At 53.7% G+C, this 18,444-nt stretch overlaps 1 protein-coding gene across 2 annotated transcripts; it reads left to right on the top strand.

The window, feature by feature from the left end:
* Positions 1-1,180: 1,180 nt before the first annotated feature.
* On the top strand, positions 1,181-16,666 carry DDRGK1 (DDRGK domain containing 1). 2 transcript variants are annotated; one of them, XM_038745227.1, is made up of 9 exons: positions 1,181-1,298; positions 6,294-6,470; positions 10,642-10,754; positions 11,685-11,786; positions 14,414-14,536; positions 14,926-14,964; positions 15,373-15,429; positions 15,534-15,582; positions 16,430-16,666. In XM_038745227.1, the coding sequence occupies exons 1-9, from the start codon at positions 1,211-1,213 to the stop codon at positions 16,606-16,608; spliced, it is 927 nt and encodes a 308-aa protein (XP_038601155.1). In that variant the 5' UTR covers positions 1,181-1,210; the 3' UTR covers positions 16,609-16,666. The 2 variants fall into 2 exon arrangements, with proteins under 2 accessions (XP_038601155.1, XP_038601157.1); XM_038745229.1 differs by having other exon boundaries at positions 10,645-10,754.
* The last annotated feature ends 1,778 nt before the right edge of the window (positions 16,667-18,444 follow it).

Genomic DNA, 18,444 nt, shown 5'->3' on the forward strand with positions numbered 1-18,444 from the left:
AGTGGATTGCCGAAGGTCACACAGCTGACAAGTGGCCGAGCTGGGATTCGAACCCATGACCTCTGACTCCCAAGCCCGCGCTCTTTCCACTGAACCACGCTGCTTCTCTTCATCTTCAAGAGAGCATGGGGGGAGTCCTGAGGGAAACTTGGGGTGACGGGGTGGGGGGGGCGGGGAGAGCGAGGAGAGAAGGGAGGAAGGGAGGAGGAGGGGGAGAAGAGAAGGGAGGGTGGGGTCATGGAAATTGCCCCCCGATCCTGTGACACCAGTGGATTTCCCTCACTCACACCCCCAACCATCACCGCACATCCACATCCCACACTCCACACCCTGCTGGAAGTAGACAGGCGTCAATGCCATCAAGTTAAATAGAATTATAGATCTATACACATCATAAATAAAACAAAAAAATAAGTATGTACAAATATACACAAGTACTGTGGGGCGGGGAAGGGGCTAGAGCAGAGAGAGGGAGTTGGGGTGAAGGGGAGGGGAGGAGGAGAAAAGGGGGGCTGGCTGGGAAGGCCTCCCGGTGGAGGTGAGCTCTCAGTAGGTCTTTGAAGTGGGGGAAGAGAGCTAGTTCAATTGTATCTATTGAGCTTTTACTGTGTTGTGCAGATCACTATACTAAGCGCTTGGAAAATACAATTCGGCAACGGAGACAATCCCTACCCAACAACGGGCTCACAGTCTAGAAGGGGGGGGGAGACAGACATCCACACCGAACAAGCGGACACTTAGAGGGAGCGAGCAGGATTTCGGTGGGGGCGTGGCCTATATGGAGCACGCGCGACTTCGGTTGGGGGCGTGGCCTATACGGAGCACGCGCAACTTCGGTTGTGGGCGTGGCCTATACGGAGCACGCGCAACTTCGGCTGGGGGCGTGGCCTGGGGTGAATGACCTAGAGCCTATATGGAGCGTGCGCAGCTTCGGATGGGGGCGTGGCCTAGGCTGAACAAGCTGGACTTTGGGTGGGGGTGTGGCCTGGCGGGAGGGGAGATGGCTTCGGGGGGGGGGGGGGCTGGCCTCTATAGAGCATGCGCAACCTCGGCTGGGGGCGTGGCTTGGTCTGAGGGCGTGGCTTCGGGTGGGGGCGTGGCCTGTCTGGTGCATGCGCAGCTGCGGATGGGGCGTGGCTTTTCCTGGGGGCGTGGCCCGATGGGAGTGGGCGTGGCCCGTGAGGCGCAGGCGGCGGAGGCGGTGGCTAAAATGGAGCCGCTGTGGTACGTGTTGGTGGCCGTGGTGCTCGCCGCCCTCATCGCCTTCGTGAGCCGGAGCCGGGGTCCGCAGAGGCCAGGTGGGCGATGCGCGGCCCGGGCCCGGGCTCGGGCCCCATCTCGATCCCACCCCGTTTCCGGCAGGGCGGATGGGAAACCGGGCCGGAGGACTACGACTCCCGGCATGCAACAGCGAGAGCGCCGGGGCCGGAGCAGTGCATGCCGGGAGTCTGCGGGGGGCTGTGGCGGCGGGGGCGGGGGGCCGGGGGAGTTTCGTTTTTTTAAATAAATTATTATGGTATTTGTTAAGTCCTTATTATGTGTCAAGCGCCGAGGTAGTTGCAAGGTAATCAGGCTGTCCCGTGGGGCTCACAGTCTCGATCCTCATTTTTCAGATGAGGGAACTGAAGCACAGAGAAGTTAAGGGACTTGCCCAAGGTCACACAGCAGACAAGTAGCGGAGGCGGGAATAGGACCCACGACCTCTGACTTCTGTCTTGTTAAGCGCGGACTACGTGGCGGGCACTGTACTAAGCGCCGAGGTTGATACAAGCCACACAGGTCGGACACGTTCCTGGCCCATGTGGAGCTCACGGTCTTAATCCCCATTTCAGTAGTGATAATTGGGGTATTTGATAAGCTCTTACTCTGTGCCAGGAACTGTACTAAGCGCTGGGGTGGATACAAGTAAATCGGGTTGGAGGCAGTCCCTGTCCCACGTGGGGCTCACAGTCGCAATCCCCCCTCTGACAGACGAGGGAACTGAGGCCCAGAGAAGTGAAGTGACTTGCCCAAGGTCACACAGCAGACAAGTGGCTGAGCTAGGTGTTTAAGCGCTTACCATGTTCTGGGCACTGAACTAAGCGCTGGGGTGGATGCAAGCAAATCAGGTTGGACACAGTCCCTGTCCCACGTGGGGCTCAGCGCTTAACAAATGTCATCATTATCATTATTATTATCCCAATTTTACAGATGAGGGAACTGAAGCCCAGAGAAGTGAAGTGATTACCCAAGGTCACAAAGCAGCAGCGGAGATGGAATTAGAGCCCAGGTCCTTCTGACTCCCAGGTCCCGGCTCCATACGCTGTCATGCTGCTTCTGAAGGGTCACTCAAGCCTGGGGAGCAGGAGGGCACGGGACCAGCCCTGCCCCTCAAGGTGCCACAGCTGTGCTGGAGTCTGCTGCCCATTCCCAAGACCCTTGGGGCCCTGGTCAGTGGGAGAGGGAGTGTTTCATCTCCCCAAAGGTCTCCTTTCCCCAGAACCCTTCAACAATGTCCCCCTTAGGGCGGAACATTTAGTCAATCAGTCGTATTTACTGAGGGCTTACTACGGCTAAAACTCCTCACCCTGGGCTTCAAGGCTCTCCATCACCTCGCCCCCTCCTACCTCACCTCCCTTCTCTCCTTCTCCAGCCCAGCCCGCACCCTCCACTCCTCTTCCCCTAACCTCCTCACCGTGCCTCGTTCTCGCCTGTCCCACCGTCGACCCCCGGCCCCCATCCTCCCCCTGGCCTGGAATGCCCTCCCTCCGCACATCATCATCATCATCATCATCAATCGTATTTATTGAGCGCTTACTGTGTGCAGAGCACTGTACTAAGCGCTTGGGAAGTACAAGTTGGCAACATATAGAGACAGTCCCTACCCAACAGTGGGCTCACAGTCTAAAAGGGGGAGACAGAGAACAAAACCAAACATACTAATAAAGTAAATAGAATAGATATGTACAAGTAAAATAAATAAATAAATAAATAGAGGAACAAATATGTACAAACATATATACATATAAACAGGTGCTGTAGGGAAGGGAAGGAGGTAAGATGGGGATGGAGAGGGGGACGAGGGGGAGAGGAAGGAAGGGGCTCAGTCTGGGAAGGCCTCCTGGAGGAGGTGAGCTCTCAGTAGGGCCTTGAAGGGAGGAAGAGAGCTAGCTTGGCGGATAGGCAGAGGGAGGGCATTCCAGGCCCGGGGGGTGACGTGGGCCGGGGGTCGATGGCGGGACAGGCGAGAACGAGGTACGGTGAGGAGATTAGCGGTGGAGGAGCAGAGGGTGCGGGGTGGGCTGTAGAAGGAGAGAAGGGAGGTGAGGTAGGAGGGGGCGAGGTGATGGAGAGCCTTGAAGCCCAGGGTGAGGAGTTTCTGCCAGATGTGCAGATTGATTGGTAGCCACTGGAGATTTTTGAGGAGGGGAGTATTACGCCCAGAGCGTTTCTGGACAAAGACAATCTGGGCAGCAGTGTGAAGTATGGATTGAAGTGGGGAGAGACACGAGGATGGGAGATCAGAGAGAAGGCTGATGCAGTAGTCCAGACGGGATAGGATGAGAGCTTGAACGAGAAGGGTAGCCGTGTGGATGGAGAGGAAAGGGCGGATCTTGGTAATGTTGCGGAGCTGAGACCGGCAGGTTTTGGTAACGGCTTGGATGTGAGGGGTGAACGAAAGAGCGGAGTCGAGGATGACACCAAGGTTGCGGGCTTGTGAGACAGGAAAGATGGTAGTGCCGTCAACAGAGATGGGAAAGTCAGGGAGAGGGCAGGGTTTAGGAGGGAAGACAAGGAGTTCAGTCTTGGACATGTTGAGTTTTAGGTGGCGGGCAGACATCCAGATGGAGATGTCCTGAAGGCAGGAGGAGATGCGAGCCTGGAGAGAGGGGGAGAGAGCAGGGGCAGAGATGTAGATCTGGGTGTCATCAGCGTTGAGATGATAGTTGAAGCTGTGGGAGCGAATGAGGTCACCAAGGGAGTGCGTGTAGATCGAGAACAGAAGGGGACCAAGCACTGAACCTTGGGGAACCCCCACAGTAAGGGGATGGGATGGGGAGGAGGAGCCTGCAAAAGAGACTGAGAATGAACGACCGGAGAGATAAGAGGAGAAGCAGGAGAGGACGGAGTCCGTGAAGCCAAGGTCGGATAGCATGTTGAGGAGAAGGGGGTGGTCCACAGTGTCGAAGGCAGCTGAGAGGTCGAGGAGGATTAGGATAGAGTATGAGCCGTTGGATTTGGCAAGCAGGAGGTCATTGGTGACCTTTGAGAGGGCAGTTTCCCTGGAATGTAGGGGACGGAAGCCAGACTGGAGGGAGTCGAGGAGAGTGTTGTTGTTGAAGGCACATCCACCAAGCTAGCTCTCTTCCTCCCTTCAAAGCCCTACTGAGAGCTCACCTCCTCCAGGAGGGTTTCCCAGACTGAGCCCCCACTTCCTCTCCCCCTCCTCGTCCTCCTCCCCATCCCCCCTCGCCTTACCTCCTTCCCCTCCCCACAGCACCTATATATATATATATATATATATCTATGTTTGTACGTATTTATTACTCTATTTGTACATATTTATTCTATTTATTTTATTTTGTTAATATGTTCTGTTTTTTTGTCTGTCTCCCCCTTCTCGACCGTGAGCCCGCTGTTGGGTAGGGACCATCTCTATATGTTGCCAACTTGTACTTCCCAAGCGCTTGGTACAGTGCTCTGCACACAGTAAGTGCTCAGTGAATACGATTGAATGAATGAATGAGTGCTTGGGAGAGTCCAGTTAATTGGTCGACACATTCCCTGCCCATAACGAGCTTTCACTCTAGGAGGAACGTAGGCAGAGAGACAGAAGGGTGAAGGGGTGGAAGGAGGAGTAGACCTAGTGAGGGACACATACATACACACATTTTACCCACCCTCCCCAAAACTGAAGGCAACAGCTACATCAGATGGCTAGAGCTAATCTGGGTGGACTTCCTAGAGGTGGCAGTTGTTTAGTAGAGAGTTTAAGGGGGGAAGTGGAGGGAAGGAAAGTAGGGAAGCAGCATAGCCTAGTGGATAGAGCACGACCTGGGAGTCAGAAGGACCTGGCTTCTCATCCCAACTGCACCACTTCACTTCTCTGTGCCTCAGTTACTTCATTTGCAAAATGGGGATTAAGATTGTGAGCCCAATGAGGGACAGGACAGTGTCCAACCTGATACCTTATATACACCCCAATACTTAGTACAGTGCTTGGCACATAGTAAGGCCTTAACAAATACCGCAGTTGTTATTAGTCTGGGTGAGGGAATATGTTGAGCTCTGCTGCCTCTGGGAAGCTCAATGGTCGGGATGAGAGGATGGTCTTGCCCCAGGCCCTGAGGTCCCATTTCCTTGTATCTACCCCTGCGCTTAGAACAGTGTTTGGCACATAGTAAGCGCTTAACAAATACCGTAATTAATTAATTAATCTCCACTTGTCCATTCTCCTCCTCTCTGGATGTCTGCATCCCACAGTCCAGGCTGAGTTTGTTCATGTTGCTGTGCCAACCCTTGCACTGCCTCCCACCTCGACTCCACCCGGACCCTGCTCTGTTTCTCCAGTGAGGTCCAATCCAACCCTGCTGTCTTCGGCTCCTTCCCCTGAGCTGGGCGCTGGGCTAGCCCACCCCATCATAGTGGAGCTGGCAGGGGAGGGGCATCACTGGTCGCCTCACTCCTTTCTCCTGAGCACGAACAGGGAGGCTGGCAAGGTTGGGGTGGGGCATTCATTCATTCAATTGTATTTATTGAGTGCTTACCGTGTGCAGAGCACTATACTAAGCACTTGAGAAGTACAATTCAGCAACAGAGACAATTCCTGCTCACAATGGGCTCACAGTCTAGAAGTGGAGAGACATACATCAAAACAAGTAAACAGTCATCAGTAGCCATCATTATAAATAAACAGCATTATAGATATATACACATCATTAACAAAAGTAAATAGAATTATAATTGTAAATATGTGCAGACATACACAAGTGCTGTGGGGCGGGCCGGGGGTGGGTAGAGTAAAGTGAGCGGGGCGGGGCAATGGGGAGGGGGCATCACTGGTTGCCTCGCTCCCGAGCAGGGGCCAGGGGACTGGCATGGTTCGGTGGAGTGCAGCATCACTAGCCACCTTCCTCCTCCCTTCCAAGCAGGAGCAGGAAGGCTGGCAGGGTGGGGCAGGGGCGTGAACGGCCGCCCGCCTCTGCTCTCACTGGCATGGCTGGGCATGGTGGGGCATCACTGGATGCCTCTTAGGTCTCTCCCAAGCAGGGGCTGAGGGTGAGCAGCTGCCTCCCTCTTCTCTCCCACTGCAGCCGAGCAACAGCAGGAGCACCATGAGGCCGTGGCGGCAGAGGTGGTGGCGAGACCCCGTGTCCCGGCTCCAGCCCCAGAGGAGGAGAGGGGAGAGGGGATGCCCCGGCGGCGGAGAAACATGGGGAACCGTATCCTGGCCCAGCGGCGAGCTCAGCAAGCAGAGGAAGTGATGGAAGGTAAAACAACAACAATAATAATAATAATAATGGTAGCATTTGTTAAGTACTTACTAGGTTTCATGCCCTGTACTAAGCACTGGGGTAGATCGAGTTGGATACAGTCCCTGTCCCACGTGGGTCTCACAGTCTCAATTCCCATTTTCCAGATGAGGGAATGGAGGCCCAGAGAAGTGAAGTGACGTGCCTAAGGTCACTCAGCAGCCAAGTGACCTTGGGCATGTCACTTCACTTCTCTGGGCCTCCATCTCCATCTGGATGTGGACATCTCCATCTGGATGTCTGCCCGCCACCTAAAGCTCAACATGTCCAAGACTGAACTCCTTGTCTTCCCTCCCAAACCTTGCCCTCTCCCTGACTTTCCCATCTCTGTTGACGGCACTACCATCCTTCCCATCTCACAAACCTGCAACCTTGGTGTCATCCTCGACTCCGCTCTCTCATTCACCCCTCACATCCAAGCCATCACCAAAACCTGCCGGTCTCAGCTCCGCAACATTACCAAGATCCGCCCTTTCCTCTCCATCCATACCGCTACCCTGCTCATTCAAGCTCTCATCCTATCCCGTCTGGACTACTGCATCAGCCTTCTCTCTGATCTCCCATCCTCGTGTCTCTCTCCACTTCAATCCATACTTCATGCTGCTGCCCAGATTATCTTTGTCCAGAAACGCTCTGGGCATATTACTCCCCTCCTCAAAAATCTCCAGTGGCTACCAATCAATCTGCGCATCAGGCAGAAACTCCTCACCCTGGGCTTCAAGGCTGTCCATCGCCTCGCCCCCTCCTACCTCACCTCCCTTCTCTCCTTCTACAGCCCAGCCCGCACCCTCCGCTCCTCCACCGCTAATCTCCTCACCGTACCTCGTTCTCGCCTGTCCCGCCATCGACCCCCGGCCCACGTCACCCCCCGGGCCTGGAATGCCCTCCCTCTGCCCATCCGCCAAGCTAGCTCTCTTCCTCCCTTCAAGGGCCTACTGAGAGCTCACCTCCTTCAGGAGGCCTTCCCAGACTGAGCCCCTTCCTTCCTTTCCCCCTCGTCCCCCCTCCACCCCCCCATCTTACCTCCTTCCCTTCCCCACAGCACCTGTTTATATGTATATATGTTTGTACATATTTATTACTCTATTTATTTATTTTACTTGTACATATCTATTCTATTTATTTTATTTTGTTAGTATGTTTGGTTTTGTTCTCTGTCTCCCCCTTTTAGACTGTGAGCCCAATGTTGGGTAGGGACTGTCTCTATATGTTGCCAATTTGTACTTCCCAAGCACTTAGTACAGTGCTCTGCACATAGTAAGCGCTCAATAAATACGATTGATGATGATGATGAAGTGGTGGAGCCGAGATAAGCCAGTAAAAGCGAGCGAGTCAGTGAGTGACAGTGACTGAAAGCCCCTGCCATAGGGGCCTTGGGGTCCTTGCCCTTGGGACGTAGACAAGGAGGATTGGAAAGAAGAGGAGGAGACGTGGTCCCTGCCCTCAAGAGGCTGCCAGTAATAATGATAATAATAATTATGGTACTTGTTAAGCACTTACTATGTGCCAAGCACTGTTCTAAGCACTGGAGTAGATTCAAGGTATTCGGGCTGGACAGAGTCCCTCATCAGTTCCAGATGAGGGAACTGAGGCTCAGAGAAGTGATTTGCCCAACATCACACAGCAGACATGTGGCAGAACCAGAATTAGAACCCAGGTTCTTCTGACTCCCAGGCCTATGCTCTATCCACTAATCCACGCTGGCAGCCTGATGGGGAGTGGGGAGGGACACCCACACTATACCAGGAGAGCTGGAGTGGCTGAGCCTGAAAGGCTAATCTGGGAAGGCTTCTTGGAGGAGGTAAAGTGTTTAATAGTACCCCAAAGTGGGGGAGGGGGAGGAGGAAGGGCACAGGCCTGGGGAGTGAAGCTGTCTGCAGCCAAAAGTGCCACCTTCTCATTTTAAGGACAGGGGTGGAGAGGGGCAGGGATTTTAGGAGGAATGAGGGTGGAGGGGAGCGGGCTTCAAAACCTCCATTTGAGCCTTTACAGCCCTGTCCGGAATGGAAGGGTGGGCCGTGGCTCAAGTGGAGGGCGGGCAGTAGCCCCAGTTGGGGGTGGGCAGTGGCCCCAGTGCGGGGGTGGGCAATGGCTCCAGCTAGGCATCCGCAGCTGCAACTTGACCCTGGGCTCAGCCCCGATGGGGATCCTTGACTTGCTCCCCTAAGGCCTTCCCAGACTGACCCCGCTTCTTCCTCTCCCCCTCCTCCCCCTCCCCATCCCCCCCCCGCCTTACTTCCTTCCCCTCCCCACAGCACCTGTGTATATGCATATATGTTTTGTACATATTTATTACTCTATTTTATTGGTACATATTTATTATATTTATTTTATTTTGTTAATATGTTTTGTTTTGTTGTCTGTCTCCCCCTTCTAGACTGTGAGCCCGCTGTTGGGTAGGGACCATCTCTATATGTTGCCAACTTGCACTTCCCAAGCACTTAGTACGGTGCTCTGCACACAGTAAGCGCTCAATAAATATGATTGAATGAATGAATGAATCCCTCTTCCCAGCCCCACGGCACTTATGCCCATACCTGTCATTTACTTATTTCTGTTAATGTCTGTCTCCCCCTCGAGACTATAAGCTTGTTGTGGGCAGGGAATGTGAGAAGCATCATGGCTCATTGGAAAGAGCACGGGCTTGGGAGTCACAGGTCATGGGTTCAATCCCGGCCCCTCCAGTTGTCAGCTGGGTGACTTTGGGCAAGTCACTTAACTTCTCTGTGCCTCAGTTACCTCATCTGTAAAATGGGGATTAACCGTGAGCCCCACGTGGGACAACCTGATCACCTTGTATCCTCCCCAATGCTTAGAACAGTGCTTTGCACATAGTAAGCGCTTAACAAATGCCATCATTATTATTATAATATTGTTCTATTGTACTTTTCCAAGTGCTTAGTACAGTGCTGTGCACAGAGTTAGCGCTCAATAAATATGATGCCCAACTAACTGAACCCTGTGTGCTGGCCAGTGGCACTCCAAACCAGCTGGTCCTCCCTAGAGAATGGAGCCTGGACCCCCATTCAGGATTCTCTTTATTTTTTTATGGTATTTTGATAAGCGCTTACTATGTGCCAGGCACTGTGCTAAGCGCTGGGGTAGATCCAAGCTAATCAGGTTGGACACCATCCCTGTCTCGCATAGGTCTCACAATCTTAATCCCCATTTCACAGATGAGGTAACTGAGGCCCCGAGAAGTGATGTGACTTGCCCAAGGTCACCCAACAGACAGGTGGCAGAGCCGGGATTAGAACCCAGGTCTCTGACTCTCGGGCCTGTACTATAGCCATTAGGCCGCACTGCTTCCAGTTCTGACTTCTCCGGGACCTATTCTGGTTGGCTGGATCCCTTGGGTTTTTGGGAAGCCCATTGTTAGCCCTGATTCATAAGCGATCCTGGATCAGGAGAGGGTGTGGTTAGACCAGTGGGGAGACCAGTGCTCCCTACCCCCACCGCCCCTGATCCTTTCCCTGGGGGGCTCGAGAAATCTGTTTTCATGCTCTCCCCCTCCCCCTGTATTGGGAGTGGTCAGGGCAGGGTCAGGTGGGAGTACGCTCGTTGTGGGCAGGGATTATAGACTGTGAGCCCACTGTTGGGTGGGGACTGTCTCTATATGTTGCCAACTTGTACTTCCCAAGCGCTTAGTACAGTGCTCTGCACACAGTAAGCGCTTAATATGATTGATTGATTGATTATGTCTTTTTATTGTTATATCATATTCTCCCAAGCGCTTAGTACAATATTCTGCACACAGTAAGTGCTCAATAAGTACAGTTGAAATAACGAGTAGTGGGAAAGACGCCTGACCTTATTTCCACAAGTGCGGTATGGCCTAGTGGCTAGAGCCTGGGCCAGGAATCAGAAGGACCTGATTCTAATCCTGGCTCTGCTGGGTAACCCTGGGCAAGTCGCTTGACTTTTCTGGGCCTCAGTTACCTCATCTGTAAAAAATGGGAATGAAGACTGTGAAGCCCCATGGATTGGGTCCAACCTGATTAGCTTGTCTCTACCCCAGCTCTTAGCACAGTGCCTGGCACAAAGCGCTTAAAAAATACCCCTCTTCCTCTCCCCTCTAATACTTACCACCCCCAGCTCTACCGACTCTGTTCCTTTCGGTTGCCCACAGCAGCCAGGGAAGAGGAGGAGGAGGAGGTGACCGAGGTGGCCGCTCCCGGGAAAATCGGGGCCAAGAAGCAGAGGAAGCTGGAGGAGAAGCAGGCGAGGAAATCTCAGCGGGAGGTGAGAGTCTGCGGGGGGCAGGGTCCCAGAGCTCAGGGGGCTGGGGTCTGAGCTAGACTTGGGGGTGGGGGGAGGGTGTGTGTGTGTGGGGGGGGGGGGGACATGTGTGCACACACATGTGGGTGAGGAGAGGAGGGTGTTTGCATGTGGGTGCGTCCACATGAGCACATCAAAGGAGCAAAGTGGGACCTGGCTGCTGGACAGCAAAGGGCAGTGAATGTGTCTGTTTATTGTTGCTTTATCCTCTCCGGAGTGCTTAGAACAGTGCTCTGCACACAGTAAGCGCTCAGTAAATACGATTGAATGAATGAATGAATGAATGAAAGTGTCGTGTCCAAGGACCCTGAGCACAGGAGGCTGGGATGGGGAAAGCTGGAAGCTCCTTGTGGGCAGGGAATGTCTTTGCTAACTCTGCTGTGTTGAACTCCTCCAAGTGTGTGGTACAGTGCTGTGCACATAGCGCTCAATGAATGCCATTAATTGACCGACTTGTGGAAAGTGAACGTATCTGCCAACTCTGTTGTATTACACTCTCCCAAGCACTTAGTCCAGTGCTCTGCACTTGTGAGCGCTCAGTAAATACCCTTGATCGATTGACTGTCAGCTCCTCGTGGGCAGCGAACGTATATGCCATATCTATTGCATTGTAGTCTCCAAAGTGCTTAGGACAGTGTTGTGCACACAGTAAGCACTCAATAAATACTGATGACGATGAGGGGATCCTGCCACTGGCCTCGCCCAGAGCCCATCTGTTCCTCTCCATCCCTCCGCCACAGGGTGGGGGAGGAAGCCGAGTTGCGGAGGGGCTGCTAGGGTGCAGGAGGGTCTGTGGGGGTCCCGGGGTCCCTTGACTGGGGGGTTTGGGGGACCGGAGGGGTGGGGGTGGGGAAGGGGCCGGGGAGCTGAGCTGAGAGCTGCCCCTGCCCGTAGGCCGAAGAGGCAGAGCGTGAGGAGCGGAAGCAGCTGGAGATGCGGAGGGCTGAGCAGAGACAGAAGGAGGCGGAGCAGCTCCGTCTAGAGGAGGAGCGGAAGGTGAGGACCCAGGAGTCCCGTGCCAACACCGGGGGGACCGGACCAGGGTTGGGGGTAGGGGAGGAGGCGGGAGGGTGACTTTCTGCGGGGGGCAGGCCCCCAGCTCCAGCTCCCTGACCTCACCAGGGTGACAGTCACCCACTCCCTCAGCAGGGCCTGGGATGGTGGTTGATCCTTGACAGGAGAGACCGTGTCTTCTGAGCCTTTGACAATGTGTTTCTTATGTGCCCAGGAGGTGCCGGCCCCCTGGCGTCCCAGGGCTACTCGTAACAGCCCCCTGCCCCCAAGGGGTCCCCAGCACAACACCCTGAACTGGCTGGTTGTGGGGGCAGACGGGTCATATCCCAGCATCCTCTGGAACACATTCTGGGGTCAAGCCAGTCGATCTGGAAAAGAAACCCACACTCCACGGAACCCAGACCCAACCCTGTACCCAGCCAGTCCTGGCATCCGTGACTTGGAGGGTCCAGCCTGGTGATGGTTGGCAAGGAGGGTGGGTGTCTGGAGCTGGAGGTGTGGGGGAAGGTTATGCAACCGGAGATGAGTCACGAGGGAGAAAACTGGGGGAAGCTTAGTGCTGCTTGGGGGAGACGTGGGCCGCTGAATGTCTGCCAGGGGCTCGGCGGAGCTGAGATTTCTCTTCCCCCATCTTCTTCCCATGGTCGTCCCCTTTGCCCAGAAGTTGCCTCGTGGCAACGTGCCTGCCCTCTCCAGCTAATAATAATAATAACTGGTATTTGTTAAGCACTTACTATGTGCCAGTCACTGTACTAAGCACTGGGGTGGGTACAAGCCAGTCGGGTTGGGCACAGTCCCCGTCCCACCTGAGGCTCACAGTCTCAATCCCCATTTTACAGATGAGGGAACTGAGGCACAGAAAGGTGAAGTGACGGAAGTGACTGAGACTGTAAGCTCATTCTCTAGACTCTAAGCTCATAGTGGGCAGGGAATGTGTCCGTTTACTGTCGTCTTGGATTCTCCTAAGTGCTTAGTAAAGTGCTCTGCATACAGTAAGCACTCAATAAACAAGATTGAACAAATGAATGACAGGAATTGTGTCCAACCCAATTTGCTTGTATCCACCCCAGCACTTAGTACGGTGCCTGGCGCACAGCAAGCGCTTTGTAGTGGATAGAGCATGGGCCTGGAAGTCAGGAGGTCATGGGTTCTAATGGGTCCAAGATTGAACTCCTTATCCTCCCATCCAAACCCTGTCCTCTCCTTAACTTTCCCGTCACTGTAGATGGTACTACCATCCTTCCCGTCTCAAAAACCCACAACCTTGGTGTCATTCTTGACTCTGCTCTCACATTCACCTCACACGTCCAATCCATCACCAAAACCTGCCAGTCTTACCTCCACAACATCACCAAGATCCTCCTTTTCCTCTCCACCCAAACCGCTACCTTGCTGGTTCAATCTCCCATCATATCCCTACTGGATTACTGCATCATCCTCCTCTCTGATCTCCCATCCTCTCTGCTGCCCGGATTATCTTTGTACAGAAACGCTCTGGGCATGTCATTCCCCTCCTCAAAAATCTCCTGTGGTTGCCTGTCAACCTACGAATCAAGCAAAAACTCCTCACTCTCGGCTTCAAGGCTCTTCATCACTTCGCCCCCTCCTACCTCACTTCCCTTCTCTCCTTCTACAGCCCAGCCCGCACCCTCTGCTCCTCTGCTGCTAGCCTTCTGACTGTGCCTCGTTCTCGCCTGTCCCTCTGTCGACCCCCGGCCCACGTCCTCCCCCTGGCCTGGAATGCCCTCCCTCCACACATCTGCCAAGCTAGCTCTCTTCCTCCCTTCAAAGCCCTACTGAGAGCTCACCTCCTCCAGGAGGCCTTCCCAGACTGAGCCCCCTTTTTCCTCTCCTCCTCCCCATCCCCCCTGCCCTACCTCCTTCACCTCCCCACAGCATTTGTATTTATTTGTACAGATTTATTACTCTATTTTACTTGTACATATTTACTATTCTATTTATTTTGCTAATGATGTGCATAAAGCTATAATTCTATTTGTTCTGACGATTTTGACACCTGTCTACATGTTTTGTTCACCTGTCTACATGTTTTGTTTTGTTGTCTGTCTCCACCTTCTAGACTGTGACCCCATTGTTGAGTAGGGACCGTCTCTATATGTTTCCAACTTGTACTTCCCAAGCTCTTAGTACAGTGCTCTGCACACAGTGAGTGATCAATAAATATGATTGATTGAATGAATGAATGAATCCCAGCTCCACCACTTGTCTGCTGTGCGAGCTTGGGCAAGTCGCTTCACTTCTCTGTGCCTTAGTTACCTCATCTGTAAAATGGGGATTGAGACTGTGAGCCCCAGGGGGACAGGGACTGCATCCAACCTGATTTGCTTGTACCCACCCCAGTGCTTAGTATGGTGCCTGGCACATAATAAGCACTTAACAAATACCATAATTCCTATTATTATTAACAAATACCGCAATGATTATTATTATTGGGGGCTGTGGAGGATGGGGCTGGGGCTCCCAGGAACTGTGGGAGTCCGAGCTGGCTGAGGTTACACCGGCTGGAGATTCAAAAGATCAGATGGCAGAGGAGCACCATGGTGGGGGGCGGTTTTGACTGCTTCCGGACCCCTTTTTACTTCCCGCAGGAAGAGGAAGAGCGGAAGGCCAAGGAGGAGCGGGAGCGGCAGGAGCACGAGGAGTACCTGAAGCTCAAAGAGAGCTTTGTGGTGGAGGAGGAAGGAGAGGGCGATGCCATGACGGAAGATGAGGTGTGTCCGCCCAGGGTCACGGGGGTCCTGCTGGTCAGCTGCTCCATGGCCTGCTCTCTCAGGCCCTAAAGACAGCAGGGGAGGCTGTGGGGGTCATCAGGCAGGGGACTGGAGCTGGGGAAGACAGGAGGGGGTCTCCCTGGCCGGGCGCCCCTCTCATCTCCATGTCCTCCCCATCTCTCCCCACCACCCCCGCCATCTCTTCCCTTCTTCCCAAGCTACTGGGGGTCCCCAGCAGGTGGGAAGAATCAGGCTCCTTCCTTCCCAAGCCCAGGAAGGTGGGCAGTGCCTGCAAGCCCAAAGGTTAGGTAGGAGAATTACTGGGGGCTCAGCCAGGGGTCCTGGCCAGGGAATACCACTGAGTTCACTGTCTTCCTGCTTTACACCAGACCCGCAATTTCCTCGCCGAATTCGTCAGCTACATCAAGGTATGGTGTGTGTGCCTGGGTTTGCGGGGGTTGTGAGTTGTGTGTGTGTCATTTTCCCCATCAGCCTGGCAGCCCCGCAAGAGCACCTTTCTGTCCTGCAGAGAAGGGAGTGTGGAAGGGGGAAAGGGAGGAAGAGGGCGAGAGAGCCTCCAGTTTCAACCAATGGTATTTATTGAGCACTTACTGCGTGCAGAGCATAGTACTAAGCACTAAGCACTTGGGAGAATACAGTAGAACAGAGCCGGTAGACACGTTCCCCACCCACGATGAGCGCACAGCCTTAGATGCTTCCCCCATCCTGCTGACAAGCAGCCCCACTGAGGGCAGAGCTGCAGCTGGGGCACCTGGGGTCTGGGTCCCCTTACTGCTGGGGGCCACTGGCCCCATGCTGCCATTCTGGCTCTTTAGGAGGCCAAGATTGTCCTTCTGGAAGACCTGGCTTCCCACATGGGGCTCCGGACTCAGGTAAGGAGGGCGGGCAGAGGACCCGGCGCGGCGGGTCTGCATGGGTTCTGGAGAGGGACGCGATTGTGCTGTCTCCTCTGCTAATGTGAGCCCCTCTCTTCCAGGACGCCATCAACCGGGTCCAGGACTTGCTGGCCAATGGCACTTTGACAGGTTTGCCGCCGGGGGCGGGGAAGTGTTCGCTCCGTTTGCTCTTGGATGGTTCCGGGGAGCCTCGGTCTCCCCTTTTCAGTCTCCCATCTGTGGCCCCTCTGCCCTCCGGCGTCCCGCAACCCTCCTGCTATTACCAGACACACCTTCCACCTACCCCCAGCCCCATGGGCAGCAGATTTGCCATTTCCATTCTTCATTCATTTGATCATATTTATTGAGCACTTATTGTGCACAGAGCACTGGACTAAGTTCTTGGGAGAAGACAGTAGAACAATAAGCAGACACACTCCCTGCCCACCAAAAGCTTAGTGTCTAGAGGGGGAGACAGGCATTAATAGAAATTGATAAACGACAGCTATGGCCATAAGTGCTGTGGGGCTAGGGGCGTGGAGTGAATAAAGGGAGCAAGTCAAGGCAACGCAGAACAGAGTGGGAGAAGAGGAAAAGAGCCATTAGTCAGTTCCTTGCCCATCCGCAACCTGGCTTCCCCGGGGGTTTGGGGCTGGGGGTCCCCAGAGCTGAGCTCTGAGCCATGTGCCCGTCCACCCCTCTCCACCCCTCCACAGGGGTGGCATGGCCTAGTGGATAGAACCCGGGCCCAGGATTCAGAAGGTCATGGATTCTTATCCTGACTCCGCCACCTCTCTGCTGCTTGACCTCGGTCAAACCGCTTCACTTCGCTGGGCCTCAGTGACCTCATCTGTAAAATGCGGACTGAAACTGTGAGCCCCATTTGGGACAGGGACTTGTCCAACCCGATTTGCTTGTATCCACCCCAGCGCTTAGTTCAGCACCTGGCACACGGTAAGCGCTTATCACATACCATGATTATTATTACTATTCTTAGGGGTGATAGACGACCGTGGGAAATTCATCTATATCACCGCCGAGGAGCTGGCAGCCATGGCCCAGTTCATCCGCCAACGGGGCCGCGTGTCGATCGCCGAGCTGGCACAGGCCAGCACCACCCTCATCAACCTGGCCCCCGAGCCTGCTCGGCCCCCCGCTCCCCTGACACCAGCCTGAGCCCCCTCACCCCCCGACCCACCTGGAGCGGATGGAAGGATTAAAGCAGACAAACAGAGCCATGGCGCCTCTTTTGTAGTAGGAACGGCTCTTCGGGGTTGTGGGAGGGGGAGATCCAGAAGTTGGGTGGTCGGGGGCAGGTCGCCAAACTGGAGTCAGGAAGTAAGGGGCAGGGTCCACAGGGTAGCAATGGGGCCAACTGGGGAATGGGAGGAAGCTCATTGTGGGTGCGGAATACGTCTGTTTTTCATTATATCATCCTCTCCCAAGCACCTAGTCCAGTGCTCTGCTCACGGTAAGTGCTCAATAAATTCGACCGAGTGAATGAAGGGAGGGAACTAGACTCCCAGCCCCTGATCACGGCGGGTTCATCCCGAAGATGGTCGTAATGGTATTTACTGAGCTCCTACTGTGTCCCATACATGTAGAGAAACATTCATTTATTCATTCAGTCGTATTTAATGAGTGCTTTGCACAGAGCACTGTACTAAGCGCGTGGGAGAGTACAATACAAGAGTGAACAGACACATTCCCTGACCACAGTGAGCTCACAGAATAGACAACCGACTCACAGCGGCGTGGCCTAGTGGATCGAGCCCGGGCCTGGGAGTCAGAAGGACCTGTCCTGTAATCCCAGTTCTCCCACTTCTGTGCTGTGTGACCTTGGGTAAGTCACTTATCTCTGCTGAGTTTCCTCATCATCAAAATGGAGATTAAGACTGTGAGCCCCATGTGGGACAGGGACTGTGTTCAACCCGATTTGCTTGTATCCACCCCAGTGCTTAGTACAGTGCCTGGGACGTAGTAAGCACTTAACAGATTACTATTATTATTGTTATGCATCGTACAAAACCCTTGGGAAAGAAACAGCAGAATCACAAGACACATTCAGAGCTTACTCTCTGAAGGAGGGGAGCATGAGAAATTTTTAATATTGAAAGTCAGAATATACAATGTTCAATCGCACACGTACTCAAGTGCTGAGGATAAGTATAGATGAATTCCTAACTGCTAGAGGAAGGAGTTACTCACTGATTGACATATACCAGACAGTTCCCTTTCCAGCTGATAATAATAAGAGCTTATTAGGTGCCAAGCATTGGGGCAAGAAACAAGATCCACACGGTCCCTGTCCCACATGAGGGGCTGTACACTGGCCGGTCTCTTATCCAAAGTAGATGTCACGAAGCAAAGTGGACAGGGAATGTGTCTGTTTATTGTCATATTGTACTCTCTCAGGCACTTAGGACAGTGCTCTGCCCATAATAAGCACCCAATAAATACAGTTCAAGTAGAAATAGCAGGCGGTGCGGGCAATCTGAGATTGGTAGTCCGGTGGCGGGCGTAGTGCATGCATACGCAGGCGTGAGTGCCCACCCACACACACAGAGAATACAGCAGGAGGGGGAAACGTAGCGTGCCTTCCCTCCAGAATCTGTTCCTCTCTCTCTCCCTTCTGCATCACCCTAGCACCCTATTTCCGCCCTTCTCTCAACCCCACAGCCCGTAGGTCCATATCTGTAGTTCATTCATTTCTAGACCGTAAGCCCATTGTGAGCAGGGAACATGTCCACCAACTCTGTTCTGTTGTCTTCTCCCAAGCGCTTAGTACAGGGCCGTGCCCTCTGTAAGTGCCCCATAAATACCATTGATTGAGGAGGAGCTGCTGATATCAATTGTTTTTATTGAATGCTTACTATGTGCAGAGCACTGTACTAAGCACTTGGAAGAGTACAATACAATAGAGAAGCATTGTGGCCTTAATGGATAGAGCAAGGGCCTGGAATTCAGAAGGACATGGGTTCTAATCCCGGCTCTGCCACTTGTCTGCTTTGT

The sequence above is a fragment of the Tachyglossus aculeatus genome, chromosome 4 (genome assembly GCF_015852505.1).
Source record: "Tachyglossus aculeatus isolate mTacAcu1 chromosome 4, mTacAcu1.pri, whole genome shotgun sequence".
Lineage (NCBI taxonomy): Eukaryota > Metazoa > Chordata > Mammalia > Monotremata > Tachyglossidae > Tachyglossus > Tachyglossus aculeatus.

What these genes read in the sequence shown, in the direction of transcription:
- DDRGK1 (XM_038745227.1), top strand. Translation starts at nt 1,211, where the DNA reads ATGGAGCCGCTGTGGTACGTGTTGGTGGCCGTGGTGCTCGCCGCCCTC. An exon ending in CGAGGAAATCTCAGCGGGAG is followed by an intron (nt 10,755 to 11,684) that starts GTGAGAGTCTGC and finishes CCCTGCCCGTAG; the next exon opens with GCCGAAGAGGCAGAGCGTGA. An exon ending in GTCTAGAGGAGGAGCGGAAG is followed by an intron (nt 11,787 to 14,413) that starts GTGAGGACCCAG and finishes TACTTCCCGCAG; the next exon opens with GAAGAGGAAGAGCGGAAGGC.